The 20,024-nt window shown below is 44.4% G+C and overlaps 1 protein-coding gene across 1 annotated transcript; it reads right to left on the reverse strand.

The window, feature by feature from the left end:
- Positions 1-13,743: 13,743 nt before the first annotated feature.
- Positions 13,744-18,490, reverse strand: bco2b (beta-carotene oxygenase 2b). The gene is made up of 11 exons (XM_056282804.1): positions 18,309-18,490; positions 17,130-17,341; positions 16,806-16,918; positions 16,320-16,422; positions 16,040-16,168; positions 15,705-15,865; positions 15,161-15,328; positions 14,723-14,860; positions 14,274-14,456; positions 14,019-14,129; positions 13,744-13,878 (listed from the first exon to the last, which is right to left on the reverse strand). Exons 2-11 carry the CDS (start codon positions 17,317-17,319, stop codon positions 13,744-13,746), a joined length of 1,431 nt encoding a protein of 476 aa, XP_056138779.1. The 5' UTR covers positions 17,320-17,341; positions 18,309-18,490.
- Between the last annotated feature and the right edge of the window lie 1,534 nt (positions 18,491-20,024).

Raw genomic sequence — 20,024 nt, forward strand, 5'->3', positions numbered from 1 at the left:
ATCAAATCTTCTTGCCACAGCACGCATTGATGTGCCATCCTGGATGAGCTACACTACCTGAGCAACTTCTGTAGGTTGCAGATACCGCCTCATGCCACCTCTAGTGGTGAGGGCACTAGCAAAATGAAAAACTAACCAAAGATTGGCCATAAAAGATGAGGACAGGCAAATGGTTTGTGGCCACCACCTGCAAATCCATTCCTTTTATAGGGGGTGTCTTGCAAATTGTCTAATTTCCACCTGGTGGAGATTAGACAATTTACCAACAGGTGAAATTGATTCACAAATCAGTGTTGCTTCCTAACTGGACAGGTTGATATCTCAAAAGTGTGATTGACTTGGAGCTACATTGCATTGCTTATGTGTTCCCTTTATTTTTTTGAGCAGTATATATATATATATATATATATATATATATATATATATATATTTTTTTTTATTTTTTTTTTTTGTGGCGGACACTAGGGGCTATGCCTCTCACCCAGCAGGACTGTGAGCTGGGGGCGTGGTTTACGTTCCCGGGCTCGCCGGTGCAGGGTCGTTCCTGCTGCAGTTGGTTTTTGGAGTTGAGGAATAAACATCAAACTCGCCTTGGTCTCCTGTGTTTTTCCTCATTCCTGCCACATTGGTGACCCCGAATTGAACATGTTTGGAGCAGAAGAGGAGTGTGAATCCACTTCGGCCACGCCGCCCCAACTCTCAGAGCCGGCCATTCTCGCCGCGGCTGTGAAACTCCCAGAGTTCTGGCAGAGCGACCCGGCCTCGTGGTTCCAGCATGTCGAGGCGCTGTTCCACCTGCGTGGAATCTCCGCGGACGAATCCAGATACTATCTGGTCGTCGCTGCACTGGACCAGCAGTCCACACGCCGGCCCATGCAGCTGTTGCGCGCCCCTCCGCAACACGATAAATACGTCGCCCTCAAACATCGTCTGCTCCGGAGGTACAGCCTATCTACCGCAGAGAGGGCAGATAGAATCCTTTCCCTTTCCGGTTTGGGCGACGGGACGGCTGTGGATCTCATGGACAATATGCTGTCGCTGCTAGGCTCAGACGAAGGTGGGTTCCTTTTCCCGCACGTTTTCCTGCGCCAGCTCCCGTCTCCTGTGCGCGCGGCTTTGGCTAACTCCCCGTGTCTGGCCGCTGGTGACTGCCGAGGTTTGGCTGAGGAGGCCGATCGGGTCCTGCTGGCTACCAGACGGTTCTCTGTGCAGAGTGTGGCATCGGAGCCTCTGCAGCCGACGTCGGAGGACGCGGACCCGTCAGTGGTGGCTGAAGTGACTGCCCGGAGACGGCGCGGGAGAGGCCTCTGTTTCTTCCACCAGCGGTTCGGCGGCAAAGTGAGGCGCTGCGTCCCTCCGTGCACGTTTGAGGCGGCGGGAAACTCCAGGGCCAGCGCTCAGTAGCAGCTGTGGGCGCTGGCGGACGTAGTGAGCTGCTCTTCATTAAGGACACGATGTCAGGAAGACGGTTTCTGGTGGACTCAGGCTCGCAAAAGAGCCTACTCCCTCCTGCTAAGACAGATAGGTCGGCCGAAGGCGGCGGCCCACAGTTAAGTGCAGCTAACGGTTCGTCCATTGCGACGTTTGGCACAAGGTTGGTGACTGTTTGTTTCCACGGGCGCCATTTTGAGTGGGACTTTGTAGTGGCCGCCATTACTGTTCCTATTATCGGCGCGGATTTTCTGTGTGCTAATGGTCTGCTGGTTGATGTTGCAAACCGCCGTTTAATTGATGCCGTGTCTTTCGCCACTGTTCCGTGCGAGACAGGGGGAGCCGGGCCGTTAACACACGCTAACTTTTTAGCATTAGGGGATGTTTTTCAGCGTTTGCTGGCGGATTTTCCATCGGTGACTACACCTGCCTTTTCCACCGCGGTTACTAAACACGGGGTAGAACAATTCATTCCCACTCTGGGACCGCCCGTTTTTGCGCGCGCGCGGCGCCTCGACGCAGTAAAATTGGCTATAGCTAAGGAGGAGTTCGCCATCATGGAGCGTCTGGGTATAGTGAGGCGTTCCAACAGCCCGTGGGCCTCGCCGCTTCACATGGTGCCCAAGGCGGATGGGTCGTGACGGCCTTGCGGCGACTTTCGCCGCCTGAACAACGTCACCGCCAATGACCGCTATCCCATCCCACACATACAAGACTTTTCCATACGCCTGGCAGGTACCACTATTTTCTCTAAGGTGGACCTGGTGCGCGGCTATCATCAGGTTCCCGTGCGCGCAGAGGACGTGCCCAAGACCGCAGTGATCAACCCGTTTGGGCTTTTTGAGTTCATGCGCATGCCTTTTGGCTTGAAGGGGGCAGCGCAAACCTTTCAGAGGCTGATGGACTCGGTGTTGCGTGACCTTGCTTTCGTGTTCGTTTATCTCGACGACATATTAGTGGCCAGTCCGTCAGCTGAAGAGCACCTGGCGCACCTGAAACAGGTTTTCCGTCGTCAGGACGAACACGGCCTGATAGTCAACCCGGCCAAGTGTCAGTTTGGACTGCCGGTGATTGACTTCTTGGGTCACCGCATTTCGCCGCAAGGCGCGGTCCCGTTGCCTTCTAAGGTGCAAGCGGTGGCGGAATTTCCCCGCCCAGTCTGTTAAGGCATTGCAGGAATTCATGGGCATGGTGAATTTCTATAACCGTTTCCTCCCTCGCGCTGCCCACCTCCTTCAGCCACTTACGAAGCCCTGCGGCTTAAGAAGGCTAACGACCCTGTCGACTGGACTCCCGAACAGGTCCAGGCCTTTGACGGAGCTAAGTGCGCCCTGGCTAACGCTGCCCTCCTCGCCCATCCCACACCCACGGCGTCCATAGCTTTAACAACCGATGCGTCGGACATAGCCGTGGGGGCTGTGGTTGAACAGTGTGTGGCGAATGCGTGGCAGCCACTCGCATTTTTTAGCCGCAAACTGCGGGATAGCGAGCGCAAGTACAGCGTTTTTGACCGGGAGTTGCTGGCACTGCAACTTGCAACCCGGCATTTCCGCTTCCTGCTGGAGGGTCGCCCATTCACGGCTTATGTGGATCATAAGCCGCTGACTTTTGCCATGTCCAAGGTGACTGAGCCGTGGTCTGCTCGTCAACAGCGCCACCTAGCGGCCATCTCCGAGTTCACAACGGACATTAAGCATGTGGCCGGGAAGTCCAACCCTGTTGCTGATTGTCTGTCGCGTGTGCTTGTGTGTCCTGTGCACCTCGGTGTGGATTTCTCCGCTATGGCTGCCGACCAGCCCAGCGACCCGGACGTCCTTGCCCTTAGGTCAACGCGTACCGGTCCCAAGCTAGAGGACGCTGTGATGCAGGAAGGCAGTCCTGCCCTCCTCTGCGATGTCTCCACCGGCCGTCCCCGCCCCGTTGTTCCAGTGACCTGGCGCCGTCGAGTTTTCGATTCGATTCACTCCCTCTCGCACCCTGGAGTTCGGGCGTCGGTGAAGTTGGTCGGTTCCAAGTTCGTCTGGCCTGGCCTCCGCAAGGACGTCAAGGGGTGGGCAGCTCGAACCGTTTCCGATCCCGGCCAGACGTTTCGACCACGTGCATGTGGACCTGGTGGGCCCTCTACCTTCTTCACAGGGTTTTACGCACCTGCTCACAATGGTAGATCGGACCACCAGGTGGCCAGAGGCTGTCCCTCTATCCTCCACAACATCCTCGGATGTTGCATGTGCTTTTCTTTCCTCCTGGGTCGCCCGTTTCGGCACTCCGTCAGATATCACCTCAGACAGGGGCCCCCAGTTCGTGTCAGAGCTCTGGTCGGCACTTGCGCGATCCTTGGGTGTGCAGGTACACCGCAGTACCGCGTATCACTCTCAGGCTAACGGCTTGTGTGAACGTTTTCACCGGTTGCTCAAGGCAGCGCTGCACGCTGCGCTCTCGGATGGTAACTGGGTGGATCGTTTACCTTGGGTTATGCTCGGGTTGCGTTTGGCTCCTAAGGAGGACCTCGACGCGTCACCCGCTGAGCTGGTGCTCGGTCAGCCGCTCCGCGTCCCTGGGGAATTTTTGCCTGGGAGTTCCGCTCCTCGACCCCGTCCGATGCTCACCGCTCGATGCTCACCGCTCGCTCCTCCAACCCCCATACGATGGCCCATTTCGGCTTCTTGAGACGGGTCCTAAGGGTTTTGTGCTAGATATGGGTGGGCGTAGGGAGCGTGTCACGCTTGATAGGCTTAAACCGGCGCACAGGGTGGCAGGCGAAGTTGTGTTTCCGGCCCAGGTTCCCCGTCGGGGTCGTCCTCCTTCCAGGACCCCGGCAGTGTCTTCACGGGTTCAGCGTTCTGCTTCTCAGCCGGCTTTGGACTGTGTTTCACCTACTGTTTCGGCTGAGGGACGGCGCAGTCGTTATGGCAGGCTGCTTAAGCCTCCAGTGAGACACTAATTTTCTTTCCAGGAGTCCCTTCTGGGTGTTCGGGGGGGGGGGGCTGTGTGGCGGACACTAGGGGCTATGCCTCTCACCCAGCAGGACTGTGAGCTGGGGGCGTGGTTTACATTCCCGGGCTCGCCGGTGCAGGGTTGTTCCTGCTGCAGTTGGTTTTTGGAGTTGAGGAATAAACATCAAACTCGCCTTGGTCTCCTGTGTTTTTCCTCATTCCTGCCACAATATATATATATATATATAACTTTGTTAAAAGAAACACTCAACAGTGGGAAAGTGCTCAACAAATAAGGAGCAAAATAATTCAGTGATTCAAGTAAATTCTTTACGAGACAGTACAAGCATGTTTCATGCCATAAGCAATCATCAGCTGTCAATATAGTTACAGGGGAAAGAACATAACATTAACTGCCTCGTCATGCACATCACGTGCACAACGTCCAATTGGGAAGGGGGGCGGTGCCTACATTCAAAAATTAACAAACACGTGATCACTAACCATCCAGCAAAGGGAAGGGGGTAGGTTGCATACAAGGTTAGTGGTATTTGTGTTGCCTTTAAGGCATAATATTGGATAGACTCTTAATTTGATAAGCGTTTGTCAAGCATAAATAGTTCCAAGTTTAGAGTGCACTTCCTGCCATTCATTCGAAGAAGCCGGCTGAATCTGTACAAATAACTTTTACATCCACCCTAATCCACACTGTAAATGTCACAGAGGCAACGTCGTAGGTAAATAATTTCATAGTTCTTAGTACTTAGTATTCTTACTCTGAGAATGTGTTCCGGCACAGTGGAAATATCTGGCCGACAGGCTGAAGACTTGTTGAGTCCCTCAATGGAAAGATCACAATTCCTCTCCCTCCACTCATTGAGTGCAACGATATATTCAACAATCGGTCCGAAATCCCAATGCCAAATGCAGCTCTACACCACCCACATCTTGTCAAGGTAGCAGAGCACATCCCAGAGCTTGACCCTGCTGCTGAGATTCTCCTGTTGCTCGCCAGAGACCTGATTAGAGTACACAAGGAATGGGAACAAGTCAACAGCCCTCACAATGCCCCCTTCGCTCAACACCTGGACCTACGCTGGGTGCTAGTTGGAGAAGTTTGTTAGGGGAACACACACAAACCGACAGTCAACACCTTTAAGACGACTGTGCTGGACTATGGCCGTCCCTCTCTCCTCCAACCCTACACAAGCTTTTTACATATCAAAGAAAATATACATCATGGCAGGGAGGTGCAAGACAGGATCTCAGAGTCCAGTAAGGCTGCAGAAGAGATGTTGGGACAACACATATTTATCACACCGAACATGGCATCAAGCTGGCATCTTCTGGCTTTAGTTGGGTAGCCCCGTTCCCATTCAGACAGCTGAGACGACGCTTGCTTAACAACCGAGAACAAGCGGTCAAACGCTTTACATCACTCCAACGAAGACTAAACAGGAGACTTTACAGACAAAGACTTCCTCACCAAACAGTGGAGACAAGTACAGGCTCTGGCCATAAAATTCTGGAACCACTGGAATCAAGAGCACTTGTCCACCTTGCAAGGCCGGAAGAAATGGACCAAGTTCTGCCAAAACCTGCAAGAAGGAGACATTGTCCTTCTCAAAGACGATCAAGCTGCCCGCAACAACCGGCCAATGGCCATAATCACAAAGACCTTCCCTGGAGAAGATGGTTGAATGAGAAAGGTGGAATTACAGACCTCGGATCAAGGACGTTCAAAGAAGTTCCTCAGACCAATCTCAGAAGTCGTCTTACTTCTGACTAAAGACTGATGTTCAGAAACCCACTTAGTTCATAGGTTGGTCGAGTGGTGACCTCACTGAGGCCAGACGGGGAGTGTGTTGCCTTTAAGGCATAATATTGGTTAGACTGTTATTTTGATAATATTCTACAGACTCTTATTTTGATAAGCGTTTGTCAAGCGTAAAGAGTTCCAAGTTCAGAGTTCACTTCCTGTCATTCATTCATATAAGCCGGCTGAATCTGTACACAACTTTTACATCCATCCTAATCCACACTAAATGCAACAGAGGCAATGTCGTAAGTAAATAATTTCATACTTCTTAGTACTTATAAGTTAATGTTGAAACTGATATTTGCATTAAAAATGCATTTGATTTGTTTGTAATTAAAAAAGGAACGTTTTATTTCCATGTATTTAAGGGATGAGCATGTTGCCAACAAAATGGTAATTGTATTGTGTCTGTCTACAGTTTTCACTCTGTCTGTGTAAGATGGTGTAAAGAGCCACAGTAAACAGCAAGGAAAGCTTACTACGACTCAAGTCATCATATTGCGAGAAAGTTTAGTCGTATAGCTGCAGTTCCTACACTGTAGTGAGGACAACATAGTATTTGTCTATTGGCATGATTTATTTATAATTACAAAATAGATGCTTATAGCTATTTCTGCAACTGCTGGCCAATTCATTCCCGTTATTCACTTCAAGACGAAATGAGTTATCTACCAAGCTACGGTGACAAGAAATGACAACGGCAAAATAGAGACATACGTTGGTCTAACAGAGGCAACATTCAAAAAGAGGTTTAATGCACACGTGTAGCTTTACAAACATCCGTTTAAAGAATGTAACATCTTTAACATCTTTATTTGGTCATTGGCGGACAGAAACATTTAACTATTCAACTACCTGGGAAATCCTCTCAAAAAAAACAAAGCATATTCAACCAGTAGTAAAATAATAATAAATCAATCTTATATAGCGCTTTTCTAACACTCAACGTCGCTCTACAGTGAACGGGTTGAAACAAGACAACAGATAAACATAACACACACATTCAGGGGTGGAGAAGTGGCAGCCACACACGACGCCAGCAGTACTCTCCCACTTAAACAGGTACAAAAAGGCAAGAAAAACAAAAAACAACAGCACTGTAGATGTTGATTTTCTGTAGGGGTTTACTCCCGTAGCCTAGTCCTCTCCCGAGGTATCCACTAGGCAGTGGCACTATTTAACCCATAGCTGGGGATGTGCAATCTATGTTGAATTGAAAAATATTTTATCATTTGCAAACTCGAAATGTCCACACTGAATAACGAATGAATTGGCCAGCAGCTGCAGACATACAGTGCATCCGGAAAGTATTCACACCCCTTCACTTTCCCCACATTTTATTATGTTACAGCCTTATTCCAAAATGTATTAAATCCCTTTTTTTTTGCTCATCAATCTACATACAATACCCCATAATGACAAACCAAAAAAGGTTTTGTAGAAATTTTTGCAGATTTATTGAAAATGAAAAACTGAAATATTGCATGTACATAAGTATTCACACCCTTTACTCAGTACTTGGTTGAGGCACCCTTGGCAGCAATTACAGCCTAAAGTCTTCTTGGGTATGAAGCTACAAGCTTGGCGCACCTATATTTGGGGTATTTCTCCCATTCTTCTCTGCAGATCCTCTCGAGCTCTGTAAGGTTGGATGGGGAGCGTCACTGCACAGCTATTTTCAGGTCTTTCCAGAGATGTTCAATGGGGTTCAAGTCTGGGCTCTGGCTGGGCCACTCAAGGACATTCACAGACTTGTCCCGAAGCCACTCCGTTGTCTTGGCTGTGTGCTTAGGGTCGTTGTCATGTTGAAAGGTAAACCTTCGCCCCAGTCTGAGGTCCTGAGCGCTCTGGAGCAGGTTTTCATCAAGGATCTCTCTGTACTTTGCTCCATTCATCTTTCCCTCGATCCTGACTAGTCTCCCAGTTCCTGCTGCTGAAAAACATCCCCACAGCATGATGCTGCCACCACCATGCTTCACTGTAGGGATGGTATTAGCAAAGTGATGAGAGGTGCCTGGTTTCCTCCAGATATGACGTTTGGCATTCAGGCCAAAGAGTTCAATCTTGGTTTCATCAGACCAGAGAATCTTGTTTCTCGTGGTCTGAGAGTCCTTTAGGTGCTTTCTGGCAAACTCCAAGCGGGCTGTCATGTGCCTTTTACTGAGCAGAGGCTTCCGTCTGGCCACTCTACCATAAAGGCCTGATTGGTGGAGTGCTGCAGACATGGTTGTCCTTCTGGAAGGTTCTCCCATCTCCACAGAGGAACTCTGGAGCTCTGTCAGAGTGACCATCAGGTTCTTGGTCACCTCCCTGACCAAGGCCCTTCTCCCCCGATTGCTCAGTTTGGCTGGGCAGCCAGCTCTAGCAAAAGTCCTGGTGGATCCAAACTTCTTCCATTTACGAATGATGCAGACCACTGTGCTCTTCGGGACCTTCAAAGCTGTTGACATTTTTTTGTACCCTACCCCAGATATGTGCCTCGATACAATCCTGTCTCGGAGGTCCACAGACAATTCTTTTGACTTCATGGCTTGGTTTCTGCTCTGACATGCACTGTCAACAGTGGGACCTTATATAGACAGGTGTGTGCCTTTCCAAATCATGTCCAATCAATTGAATTTACTACAGGTGGACTCCAATCAAGATGTAGAAATATCTCAAGGATGATCAGTGGAAACAGCATGAACCTGAGCTCCATTTTGAGTGTCATAGCAAAGGGTGTGAATACTTATGTACATGCAATATTTCAATTTTTTATTTTTAATAAATTTCGACAAAACCTTTTTCACTCTGTCGTTATGGGGTATTGTGTATAGATTGATGAGAAAAAAAAGGAATTTAATCAATTTTGGAGTAAGGCTGTAACATAGCAAAATGTGGGGAAAGTGAAGGGGTGTGAATACTTTCCGGATGCACTGTATAAGCATCTATTTTGTAATTGTCAATAAATCATGCCAATAGACAAATACCATTAACCTTGTATGCAACCTACCCCCCCCCCTTACTGAACGGTTAGCGATCATGTGTTTGAATTTTTGTAGGCACCTCCCCCTTCCCCATTGGATGTTGTGCACATGATGTCCATGGCAAGGCAGTTGATGCTATGTTCTTTCCCTTTTTTTTTTTTGCATTACAAAATGTTTTTATCCAAAACAGGTATAAATATATATGTATATGTACATAAACGATAAACTTCTCTATTATCAAAATACTGTAAAAAAGTGACAATCAAAAATGTTATACACAAAAACAGCATTACTGCCTCAGAAAATAAACTGAAAATAACAATAAAAAAGGAAAAAAAATTAAGATGCTATGTTCTTTCCCATGTAAATTTATTGACAGCTGATGATTGCTTATGGCATGAAACAGGCTTGTACTGTCTCATGAGCAATTTAATTTAATCCCCTTATTTTATATATATATATATATATATATCAACACGGTACAGGAAAAAAGATTTTAATGCATAGCAGTACAGGCCTGTTTCGTGGTGCATCTTGTATCCGTGTTGATATTCCGCTCCTCATTAGTCGAGCACTCAACACCATTGACAGTTTCGGGAAAAAATGCTATATATATATATATATATATATATATATATATATATATATATATATATATATATATTCCGCTCCTCATTAGCTGAGCACTTCTAACAACACTATTGACGGTTTTGGAAAAAAACGCTATATATATATATATATATATATATATATATATATATACACACACACACACACACACACACACACACAAACAAACAAAATATGGACAAAAGTATTGGGACATGTGGCCATTACACCTACAGGAGCTTTTATGACACACCATTCTAAATTCATAGGCATTAATATGGAGTTGGTCCCCCCTTTGCAGCTATTATAGCTTCCACTCTTCTGGGAAGGCTTTCCACAAGATTTTGCAGTGTCTGTGGGAATTTTTGCCCATTCATCCAGAAGAGCATTTGTGAAGTCAGGCACTGATGTTGGACGAGAAGACCTGGCTCGCAGTCTCCATTCTAGTTCATCCCAAAGGTGTTCGTGGGGTTTAGGTCAGGGCTCTGTGCAGGCCAGTCAAGTTCTTCCACACCAATCTCACCCAAATATGTGTTAATGGACCTTGCTTTGTGCAGTGGGGCACAGTCATGTTGGAACAGAAAAGGGCCCACCCCAAACTGTTCCCACAAAGTTGGAAGCATAGAATTGTCCAAAATGTCTTGGTATGCTGAAGCATTAAGATTTCCCTTCACTGGAACTAAAGGGCCTAGCCCAACCCCTGAAAAACAACCCCATACCATTATCCCTCCTTCACCATACTTTACAGTTGGCACAATGCAGTCAGGCAGGCAATGTCCTCTTGGCATCTGCCAAACCCAGACTCATCCATCAGACTGCCAGACAGAGAAGCGTGATTTGTCACTCCACAGAACACGTTTCCTCTGCTCCAGAGTCCAGTGGCAGCGTGCTTTTACATCACTCCATCCAACGCTTGGCATTACACTTGGTGATGTAAGGCTTGCATGCAGCTGCTTGGCCATGGAAACCCATTCCATGAAGCTCCCAGTTTTTGTGCTGTTGTTAATGCCAGAGGAAGTTTGGAACTTTGCAGTTATTGAGTCAGCAGAGTGTTGGCGACTTCTACGCACTATGCGCCTCAGCACTCGTTGACCCCACTGTGTGACTTTACGTGGTCTGCCACTTCGTGGCTGAGTTGCTGTTGTTCCTAAACGCTTCCACTTTTCAACAATACCACTTACAGTTGACTGTGGAATATATAGCAGGGAAGAAATTTCACGAACTGGCTTATTGCAAAGGTGGCATCCTAAGACAGTACCACGCTTGAATTCACTGAGCAGAACGACCCATTCTTTCACAAATGATTGTAAATGCAGACTGCATGGCTAGCTGTCTGATTTTATACACCTGTGGCAATCGGTCTGAATGAAACACTTGAATTAAATGATTAAGAGGTGTGTCCCAATACTTTTGTACATATGTATATAGCGTTTTTTTTTTCCAGAAACCGTCAATGGTGTTGACAAAAGTGCTCAACAAATGAGGTGAATATCCAAAATTGACTGGGTCCATGGTGGCTTCAAAAGTGCTCAACAGGATAAGGAGCAGGAATATCTCCTTATCCTGTTATATGTTATATTCTTATCCTTATAGAATATAGGAACAATATATATATATATTATGAGATTAGATTGTTTTATTAGCACAAGACGAAGGCCGGTGGAATTTGTTTTTGGTAAGATAGATAGATAGATACGTAGATATAAGATAGATAGATAGCAGCTTGATGGTAGGTAAGAACGTCAGCTTTCCATGCCGGAGATCGGGGTTCAAACCCCAGTTGGGACAAGGCTCCATTAAGAGCCTGTGGCTTAGACTCCTAATACTATACAAGCCAGCTACCTTGGATGTGAATGAGAGTAACATGAACAGAGTCATACGGGCTCAGACGTCGCCCAGGTTAACAAGATCTGTGTCAGTGTTAACGAACCAGGGCGACCTGATGAGAAATAGGCTACTGGAACAAGACATTCATGGACAAGGGCAGAGAACCTGGAAATATTTGAATGCTACTATAACAGCACACCCTTGGAGAGGGACTATATGAAGTGAGTGTGGCAACTGTGGACCAAGAGGAAGCCTACTTCCACACTGACTCAGAAACAGCTATTGGCTCAATGCTCTAACATCAATAGAAGGAAGCTACTATCATGACTTGAGCTGGAGAGGCTCCAACAGGATGACTACAGTTCAGTGCCCTTAATGGCCACCCAGCAGGCAGTAGATACATGAGGACAGACCCCAACCAGCTGAAACAATCCTACCAGCCATGACAGCTGAAGCTACTGAGGTTCAATGAGAATCATGAGCAGACTAAGGGCAGTCAACCCGCGGGCACAGCTTCCACGACTCAGTGACAAAGTAACATCACAAAGCCTGCTTGCAGATGTGAACACAGCCCTGTGCAACATCTCAACTGCCACCATAACAGGGACCAATGAGCTTGTATATGCCACTGCAGCCGTAATCCTGGAGAAGCTTGGGTACAGGATTAAGAACACAGGTCACCAACAGTACCCTCCATGGAAGAGAAGGCTGGAAGCCAAGATCAAAGCAGCATGGAGAGACGTTAGCCAGTTAACAGAGGTGCAGAAAGATGTGATGAAAGACAGGCCCTGATTGAAGAAGTCCAGCAAGCTGTCCAAAAGTGAAGCTCTGGAAACTGCCAAACAAAGACTCAAAGCTCTGGCCACCAGGCTGAAGAGATGCACTAGAGAAGCAGAAGCCAAAAGAGTAAATGGCCTGTTCTTCAAAGAACCATGTAAAGTGTACTCCCAGCTGCAGAGTAACAAGGGATAAACATCAGACCCACCCAGAGCAGAGACAGCTCTACTGGAAGGATATATGAGAAAATGAGGCATCACACAACACCAGTGCCTAGTGGCCGGTGAGCCCAAGAGCAGATCACAGCAATATCCCAGAAAAAGAACCAGTTCTCATCACAGTAGCTGACATCTAAAGATGAGTCTCAAACATGAAGAACTGAACTGTAGCAGGCCCTGACCTGATTCACGCCTACTGGTTGAAGAAGCTAACGGCACTCCATGAACGCCTGGCAACACAAATGAACCAGATGTTAACATCAGGGTCTCACCCTGACTGGCTAACAGGGTAGAACAATACTGGTCATGAAGGATCCCCACAAGGGTACAACACTTTCAAACTATCGGTTGATAACCTGCCGGTCCACAACATGGAAGATCCTGTCAGGCATCGTAGCAGCTAAGCTGACCCACACAATACAATACATATATTGTATTGTTCATAAGGGGTGGGGATGCCTGCAGTCAGTTTAGACTGAAGATGTCACTTAGTTGAGTGATGAAACATATCTGTCAATAAACATATCCAGATGAACTGATTCACCTTCTTTGAAACCCATATTGAAATGTATTCAATTTGTTATGTGTTTGATGATATCTAGGCGCTGCTCAGAGACTACTTTCTCGAATATTATGGCGTTTCATTTAATATGAATTAGATGATTTATTGTGTTGCATTAGTGACTATCAAATAAAATTAAATAAAATTGAAGCCTCGAAAAAGCAACAAGTATACAAGACATTTTAATACATTTTTCATCTTTTACGTTATTGTATTTACAGATAAATGCTAAACATTTTTGCAGTCTTAAAAACAAGCATAAAAAAACTCATACACCAATAAGTCAAGGTTTAACTATTTACGTACACATTATAAAAGTCATTCAGAGAAAATAGCCCCAGATTCACTTTTCAGTGCTTTTTAAATGGGCAGTAATAGCATGGTTAAGATAAAGATCAAATTACAGATCAAAGATGTTTCATGTGTTAGTTCCTCACAGGAAATAGGGTATACATGCTACTGAGTCTAAGTCAGACTTTTTCTGAGACTTAACCCTGACCCTGAAAATAGTTTTTACTTAACACATCCTGTCATGAAGTGCAGTTAACCATTTCAAGTCTGTCAGTGTTTAACCATTCAGTTGTTTTGCACTCCAGCTCATCTAGTTATGCATATTTTTCTTTTCACATGCTTTGAATGCCCCATGGAAACCGTAGGGAATGTTGACAGGCACCTCAGCCCTACCCAGCTCTTTGAATGTCTTGGCATCTAAAACTAGGAGAAATGTACTCTTGTCCTGCAGTTGAAATGGAAAAAAAATGTTTAGAATTAGTCACTGGCAATCTATACTCAAAGTATTTCTGCTATGAAGTTGTCCCATTTCATTGAATAGAGCCGATTACCCAGCGTGTGCATTTGAGGTATAACATTACTGACCTTAATTGGAGTGACAACGACAGACATGACCACACCGTCATCCTCCTCTGTGGCGTTAGGGGAGGGTATAAAGACAGGTTCAGAGGGGTAAAGACCAGGCTGCTCCCATACCTTTAGAGAAAATAGAATTGCTCAATAAGTGGTATAGTATCACTGCTTCTCATTTGTTTTGTCCTCACCATAATGTTAGAATCTCCACAGGAATTTATTAGTGACACATTGAGACATCCCTTAGAGGATCTGAACAGGACCCACCTTCATCTGTTTCCCATGGAGGTCCATCTTGATTAGTGAGTCTCCTACCAGGTGTCTGAAGCCACAGCCATAGAAATAGCGGTATGGGTGAGTGTTGTATTTTGCATAGTTAATCTGAGGGAATTCCAGGCCTCCATATTCATGGAGCTCTTCTCCATGGAGATCTTCATGGGTGCAGTACACCTGTACAGAGGGGGAAAAAACATGAGACTGTTTGTCTTAACATTCTGTAAACAGCCATCACCAAATTGGAGATACAGGGTGTCATTTTATGAACGGTGGATATGAATTTGGAATGACATTTTTAAGTTCAGAATACTGTCAAAAGTCATGGCTACCAGCAAAAGAATCATGGTTCTGTAAAAAAAACTTGATGCTTGTTTCTTAAGATTTGTTGAGAACTTGACTCATAGTATTATAATGTTAAGCATTGGATAATGGCTGCCTACCTTGTTGTTGGCCATCTTGGTAGCAGTGGCTGTGCTGTCAGGCAGTGTATTCAGATTTTGACCACAGGGCGTATTGATGTCTACGTTTAAAGGCAGGACAAAGCGCCTTGGGAAAACTCGACACATGGTGTTGTATACCTGATGTAACCAAAATAGCACATTTCAATCTCAGCTCTGTTGAACCAAGTGTTGTTTGATAACAGCTACTATAAATCCAGTGCCTAACTTAAATTATAGCTTGGTTGCAAAATTCAGCTTCAACCTTTTTCAGCTGCACAGTCAAAGCATGCACATGCAAAGATATGAATAAAACCATTCACACTGCATCTGCATTGTTAAAGTTGATGAATTTGAAATAGCATAAAAGTTGTTCCGTATAAAATAATTTGCTCAGGAAGGAAGGAGGTGTGAAAATACACTCAAGTTTATTAGACTGACCTCATCAAGGGCCTCTCCTGACTTGCGAAGGTTCTGGATCATGTAGTTATTAATGGCTTGGCCATCATCTGAAGCACACAGATCCATGATCAGAAAGCCATCCTCTTCATAGGCGTTGATCTGGTGGAAAGTTGACAACGGCCTGGCGTGATACTTGACCAAGCTTACCTGGGAAACAGTGTCGACCAGAGGAACTTTGGTTAATAGCATGAAAGTAATACAAGCAAAAAATAAAAGGTGACCTTTTGTTAATCCCTAAGAGGAGTAGCAACTAAATGAATGTATGGTATCATTCAGCAAAAAGTGTAAAATAGAATGGAATAAAGCAGAAAAGAATAGACTATTTGGAGAGTCTGACAAAGGCAAAATTCTGGGTATATCATGTTCTAGTGTTCAGTACAATTTGAAATTTATTTAAAGTGCATTATCACCTGAAATGTCCAGACATACTTTTTATGCAGAGGACAGAATCAGTATAAGTGCAAGAATGGATAGTATTTTATAGTGACATCACAATAAAGATAATCCAAGGAATCAGGCTCACCTTCCCTGTCTGCTTGTGGATCAGGTGGAAGATAGTGTCATGTTTAGGGTCCCAGTAGACACCATTACTGATGCCTTTCCCTCTCAGCTTGCCTGTCAAAATCTTAAGCAGGTCCATCTTGATGGGCTGCTCAATGAAAACCACGTAGTTCTCTGACATGGCTGAATAGGAAAAGGATATCACATTCATAACAGTGAGATCATTCCAGGCATCACATGATATTATGATCTTGCCACAAATATCAAGAAAACTCTATTAAGGATTATGTAGGACTACCCAGTTTTTTAGGATTAGAAAATGAGGCCTTTATTAAAGTATAACATTGCTTTGTTTACCAAAGCTGTGGTAATAGGAGGGTTTGGTCTTGTCTGCTGAGGGGATGGAGCAAACCACAGTTGCTCCCTCCAGGGTTTCCTCCGGTGCCTCTTTGGTAGGAGGCACACGGATGATGTTGTAGCTTGCTCCTGCCAGTAGAGTATAACGTTATTGATTGGATGAATGAAGGTACATCGAGCATAGTGATTGCTTCACTATATGCTTAAAATGTACATGATCTGAAAATGTTCCACTTGGTTTCTGAGTGAATAAATTAGTTGGATTTATTTTTGGACATACCTTTAGCATTATAGGAATTCCCCATGTTATATGTTGTACCATCAGGTTCATAATGAGGGTGTGCAGTGGCTCCGTTTACAGCAATAAATTTACGCCAATCAACCTGATAAGAAAAAACAGCATAAACCCCAGTGTAAAAAGAAGATAAAGCTTATCTTATCAGTCATTTGTAAGCACAATATTAACGGCTGGCTATTTAAGAAACACAGCATAATAGCTGTTAATAGCAGAAGCATCATGGAGAATGATTCCAATATCAGTGATTTCAACAATGATTGTCATAACTAACTGAGCCTTCTATTTAAACACTGTCATTTTACATGTGTATAGCATCCTTCTTCTAACAGGGCCTGGTCAAAAGAAGGCTGGCACAAACAATGTTGGTGAACTTAAAACTAATGGTTCTGCCTTTTAAGAAACTGTATTTGTACCCAAATAATTAGACTTCTTCCATATTTGCACCCCAATGATTGGTCTTAATGATACCTTTTTGGTCTCCAGTGTCTCAGGGTCCACCTTATGCATATAGTTGGTTTCTGTGCTGACATAGTAATCCCCCTTGTAGGTCACAAAGCTCACACTGGCATTATCCGTGGGTTCTGTAGTAGCAGAAGAAGTTGGCTTAATAACAGAATGTCACCACATAATCATGTTTCATTTGATCTCTGCTCTCTGATGTAGTCTATTCCAATTGCCAGGGATTCTAGAAATAGAAACCATAAGTTTGTGTAAAGGACACCAGAGGTCATGTACATGAAAGTTACAACTACTTCATTTTTTTTTTAAATCAAGAGTTAATGAGAAACTCACTTGGTAATTCAAATCTGGTCAAAAAGCGTTGGAAAAAGTTTTTGCAGGGGTCTGGCATGGCAAGGGTCCCAAACTCTGAGACCATGATACGGTTGTTCTCTTTGTTGGCCTGGTAACAGTCACTGGAGAGGAAGCAGCTCTTGTAAGTTACCTCACCATTCACAATTTTGAACTGGTGAAGAAGAGCCATACCATCAAACCAGTGGTTTAACCTGAAACAAAAAAGGTGTAGGAAATATTACTTCTTCTTTTTTTTTTACTACTTCATTAATCCCCCTTGAGGAAATTCTTTCGCTGCATTTAACCCATCCTCGCTGTGTAGCTAGGAGCCTTGGGCAACTGCCGTGCAGCGCCCGGGGACCAACTCCATTTCATCTTGCCATGCCTCTGTCAGGGGCACAGACAGTAGTATTAACCCTAACATGCATGTCTTTTTGATGAGAAAACCCACTGCAGACACGGGGAGAACATGCAAACTCCACACGGAAGACGACCTGGGATGACCCCCAAGGTTGGACTACCCTGGGGCTCGAACCCAGGACCTTCTTGCTGTGAAGCGACCGCACTAACCACTGTGCCACCGTTCCGCCCATATAATATAGTCAAAATTTTTTTACAAAAAATACTATAATATAGTATAATATAAAAATAAAATAGAAAATAAAAAGTAAATATTAAAAAAAAATCAAAATATCAAATGGTTAGACATAAATAGCTCAAGTGGTTAGACAGCACTAACCACTGGGCCGCCCATTACGTTACTGGGAGACTGAATTGTATTCTTTATCAGGTTCAAATTTGTAATTTGTTTTACTGTAAATGTTAAAGCAGAACTGACATTGATGAAAAAACAAAGCAAAACATCTGCCTACATACATAAGAATATAATTCTAACTATCCATATTGCTAGTGAGTAAGGCATTCTGAGGTGATAGGTATCGTCCTGTAAATAAGTGCAAAGGTAAAAATGATAGCCACAAATATACATTGTCTACATTTAGCAGATCTGTACAATACAAGATTCACGATTCCTATTTAGTGACATATATGCACACATATGAAAACTCATTTAACCTAAATTTAAGAGAATACTAATCTGAATGGGAGTTTGAAATAATTACGGTTATTCCAAAACGCCAATAAACTGCATCGGTACTACAACATGTCCCCTATACTCACTTTTGATTGCCAATCTCAAATTTTCCAGGGCCGTTTCTGAGGAAGCTTCCATCAATCCATTCGGGGATGATGCCAGTGATTTTTGTGGTAATGGCTTCAGGAGTGTCCTCCACTGAGCTCACAATCTTCTCAATGCAAGGCAGACCATGCACATCTGTGTATCGGTGAATGAACTTCTTGGACTTGGTCTTTTTTCCTGTGGAAAAAGTCAGTAATGAGTCACACTCAGTCCTGAAAAGGAATACATATACAAGAATGCATCATAATGCCCAATTTGGAAAATATGTTAGAATAACCTAAAATGCAAAAGAGTGCATAGACTTGAATGTCATTTAAAATTTCACTTGAATATAAAGGTGCATTATAGATGAACGCAAGAATCAACAATATGTTAATTAAGCAGGAATATATATGTAATTCCTATAACTGCGTTGCCTGTAGATTCAATCATTACCCCGTGTCATTTTTTGTTTGGATGTGGTGGTGGGCATTGCTGTCGAAAGCTGTGTCTCTTGAGTCCGTGGAGATAGCAAAAGGTTTGTTGCAGACCTTCTCCAGTAGAGCTGCTGTTCCAGTGAGAGTGGGACTGAGCCTTATAAATTCCTCCTTGCAACACTGCCCCTTAAACAGGCACAGACAGACAGATGTGCAGGCAGGCAGACAGACAGACAAACATGCAGGCCTGCTTGCATAAGATGCCAACAGAACAAAAGTACTTTGTAATCATCAGTCATGTTATTACGAGTGGTGTTTTCATTATTCACACATAATTGCCCAAGGTTATAAACATGGGCAAAAGTAGCTGTTGACTTCAGCCAGAAATTGACACTATGGCAGTATTATTTTTGAAACATTAGGGGTTCTTTTTATATTGCTATGTAAAATCTCTGTTATGCTTGCTTGGATCAGTGTGATGGTAAAATGGGACGATTTGCACGGGTAATCCGGCTAGGAAATTCCCGCAATGGACAATTTCTTTTGGTAAAAACTAGAACATTCTGGCACATTTATTCTAAATTGGGAATTTTTCCCATTGAAGACTCTCTGTAATGTTTTTACTGAAAATAATAGTGTTGATCTAATTTGCTTTACTGGGGTGTCAATTTCTGCAAGAAGGGAAAGGCAGACATTTACTTAGGCAGATGTGAAAAAAAAAACATCGTCCCCTTGTCACAATGTACAGCTCACTTTTATTTCCCATAGGTGACTGCCACCACCCTCTCTGAAAGAATGTGTATCAAATTTTAAGTTACAGTGGCTTGAGTACTGTTTCAGAGGCTGGGGTGTTTCTGACCCACCAAGAAATATTTCTGGGGCAAACACAGAAGCTCACAATAGGATGGCCTTGTACCAACTGGGAAAAGCCTTGATTAGATATTTTTACACCTAAAAGTCCTCATCTTTGTCTCAAGTCAAAGCAATTTTAATTGTTTTGCCCCATATCACAAATAACAAATTTGCCTCAGGGGGCTTTACAGCATACAACATCCTGTCCTTAGACCCTTGCATCGGATAAAGAACAACTCCCTAAAATAAACCCCTTTAACAGTGAGAAAAAATAGTATGAAACCTCAGGGAGAGCAACAGAGGACGGATCTCTCTCCCCGGATGGATAGCTGTGCAATAGATGTTGTGCGTACAGTATAAAACACAATTTACCAAATACAACATTGAAAGAGGATAGCAGAATTATAAGATATATGAAGAATATGATGA

Source organism: Lampris incognitus, chromosome 7 (assembly GCF_029633865.1).
Source record: "Lampris incognitus isolate fLamInc1 chromosome 7, fLamInc1.hap2, whole genome shotgun sequence".
Lineage (NCBI taxonomy): Eukaryota > Metazoa > Chordata > Actinopteri > Lampriformes > Lampridae > Lampris > Lampris incognitus.

Coding starts and splice junctions, on each gene's coding strand:
- bco2b (XM_056282804.1), bottom strand. CDS start 17,319: ATGGCTCTTCTTCACCAGTTCAAAATTGTGAATGGTGAGGTAACTTAC. Junction 15,329..15,704: donor TCCACAAGCAGACAGGGAAG/GTGAGCCTGATT, acceptor ACTGTTTCCCAG/GTAAGCTTGGTCAAGTATCA. Junction 14,130..14,273: donor TCCATGGGAAACAGATGAAG/GTGGGTCCTGTT, acceptor TTTTCTCTAAAG/GTATGGGAGCAGCCTGGTCT.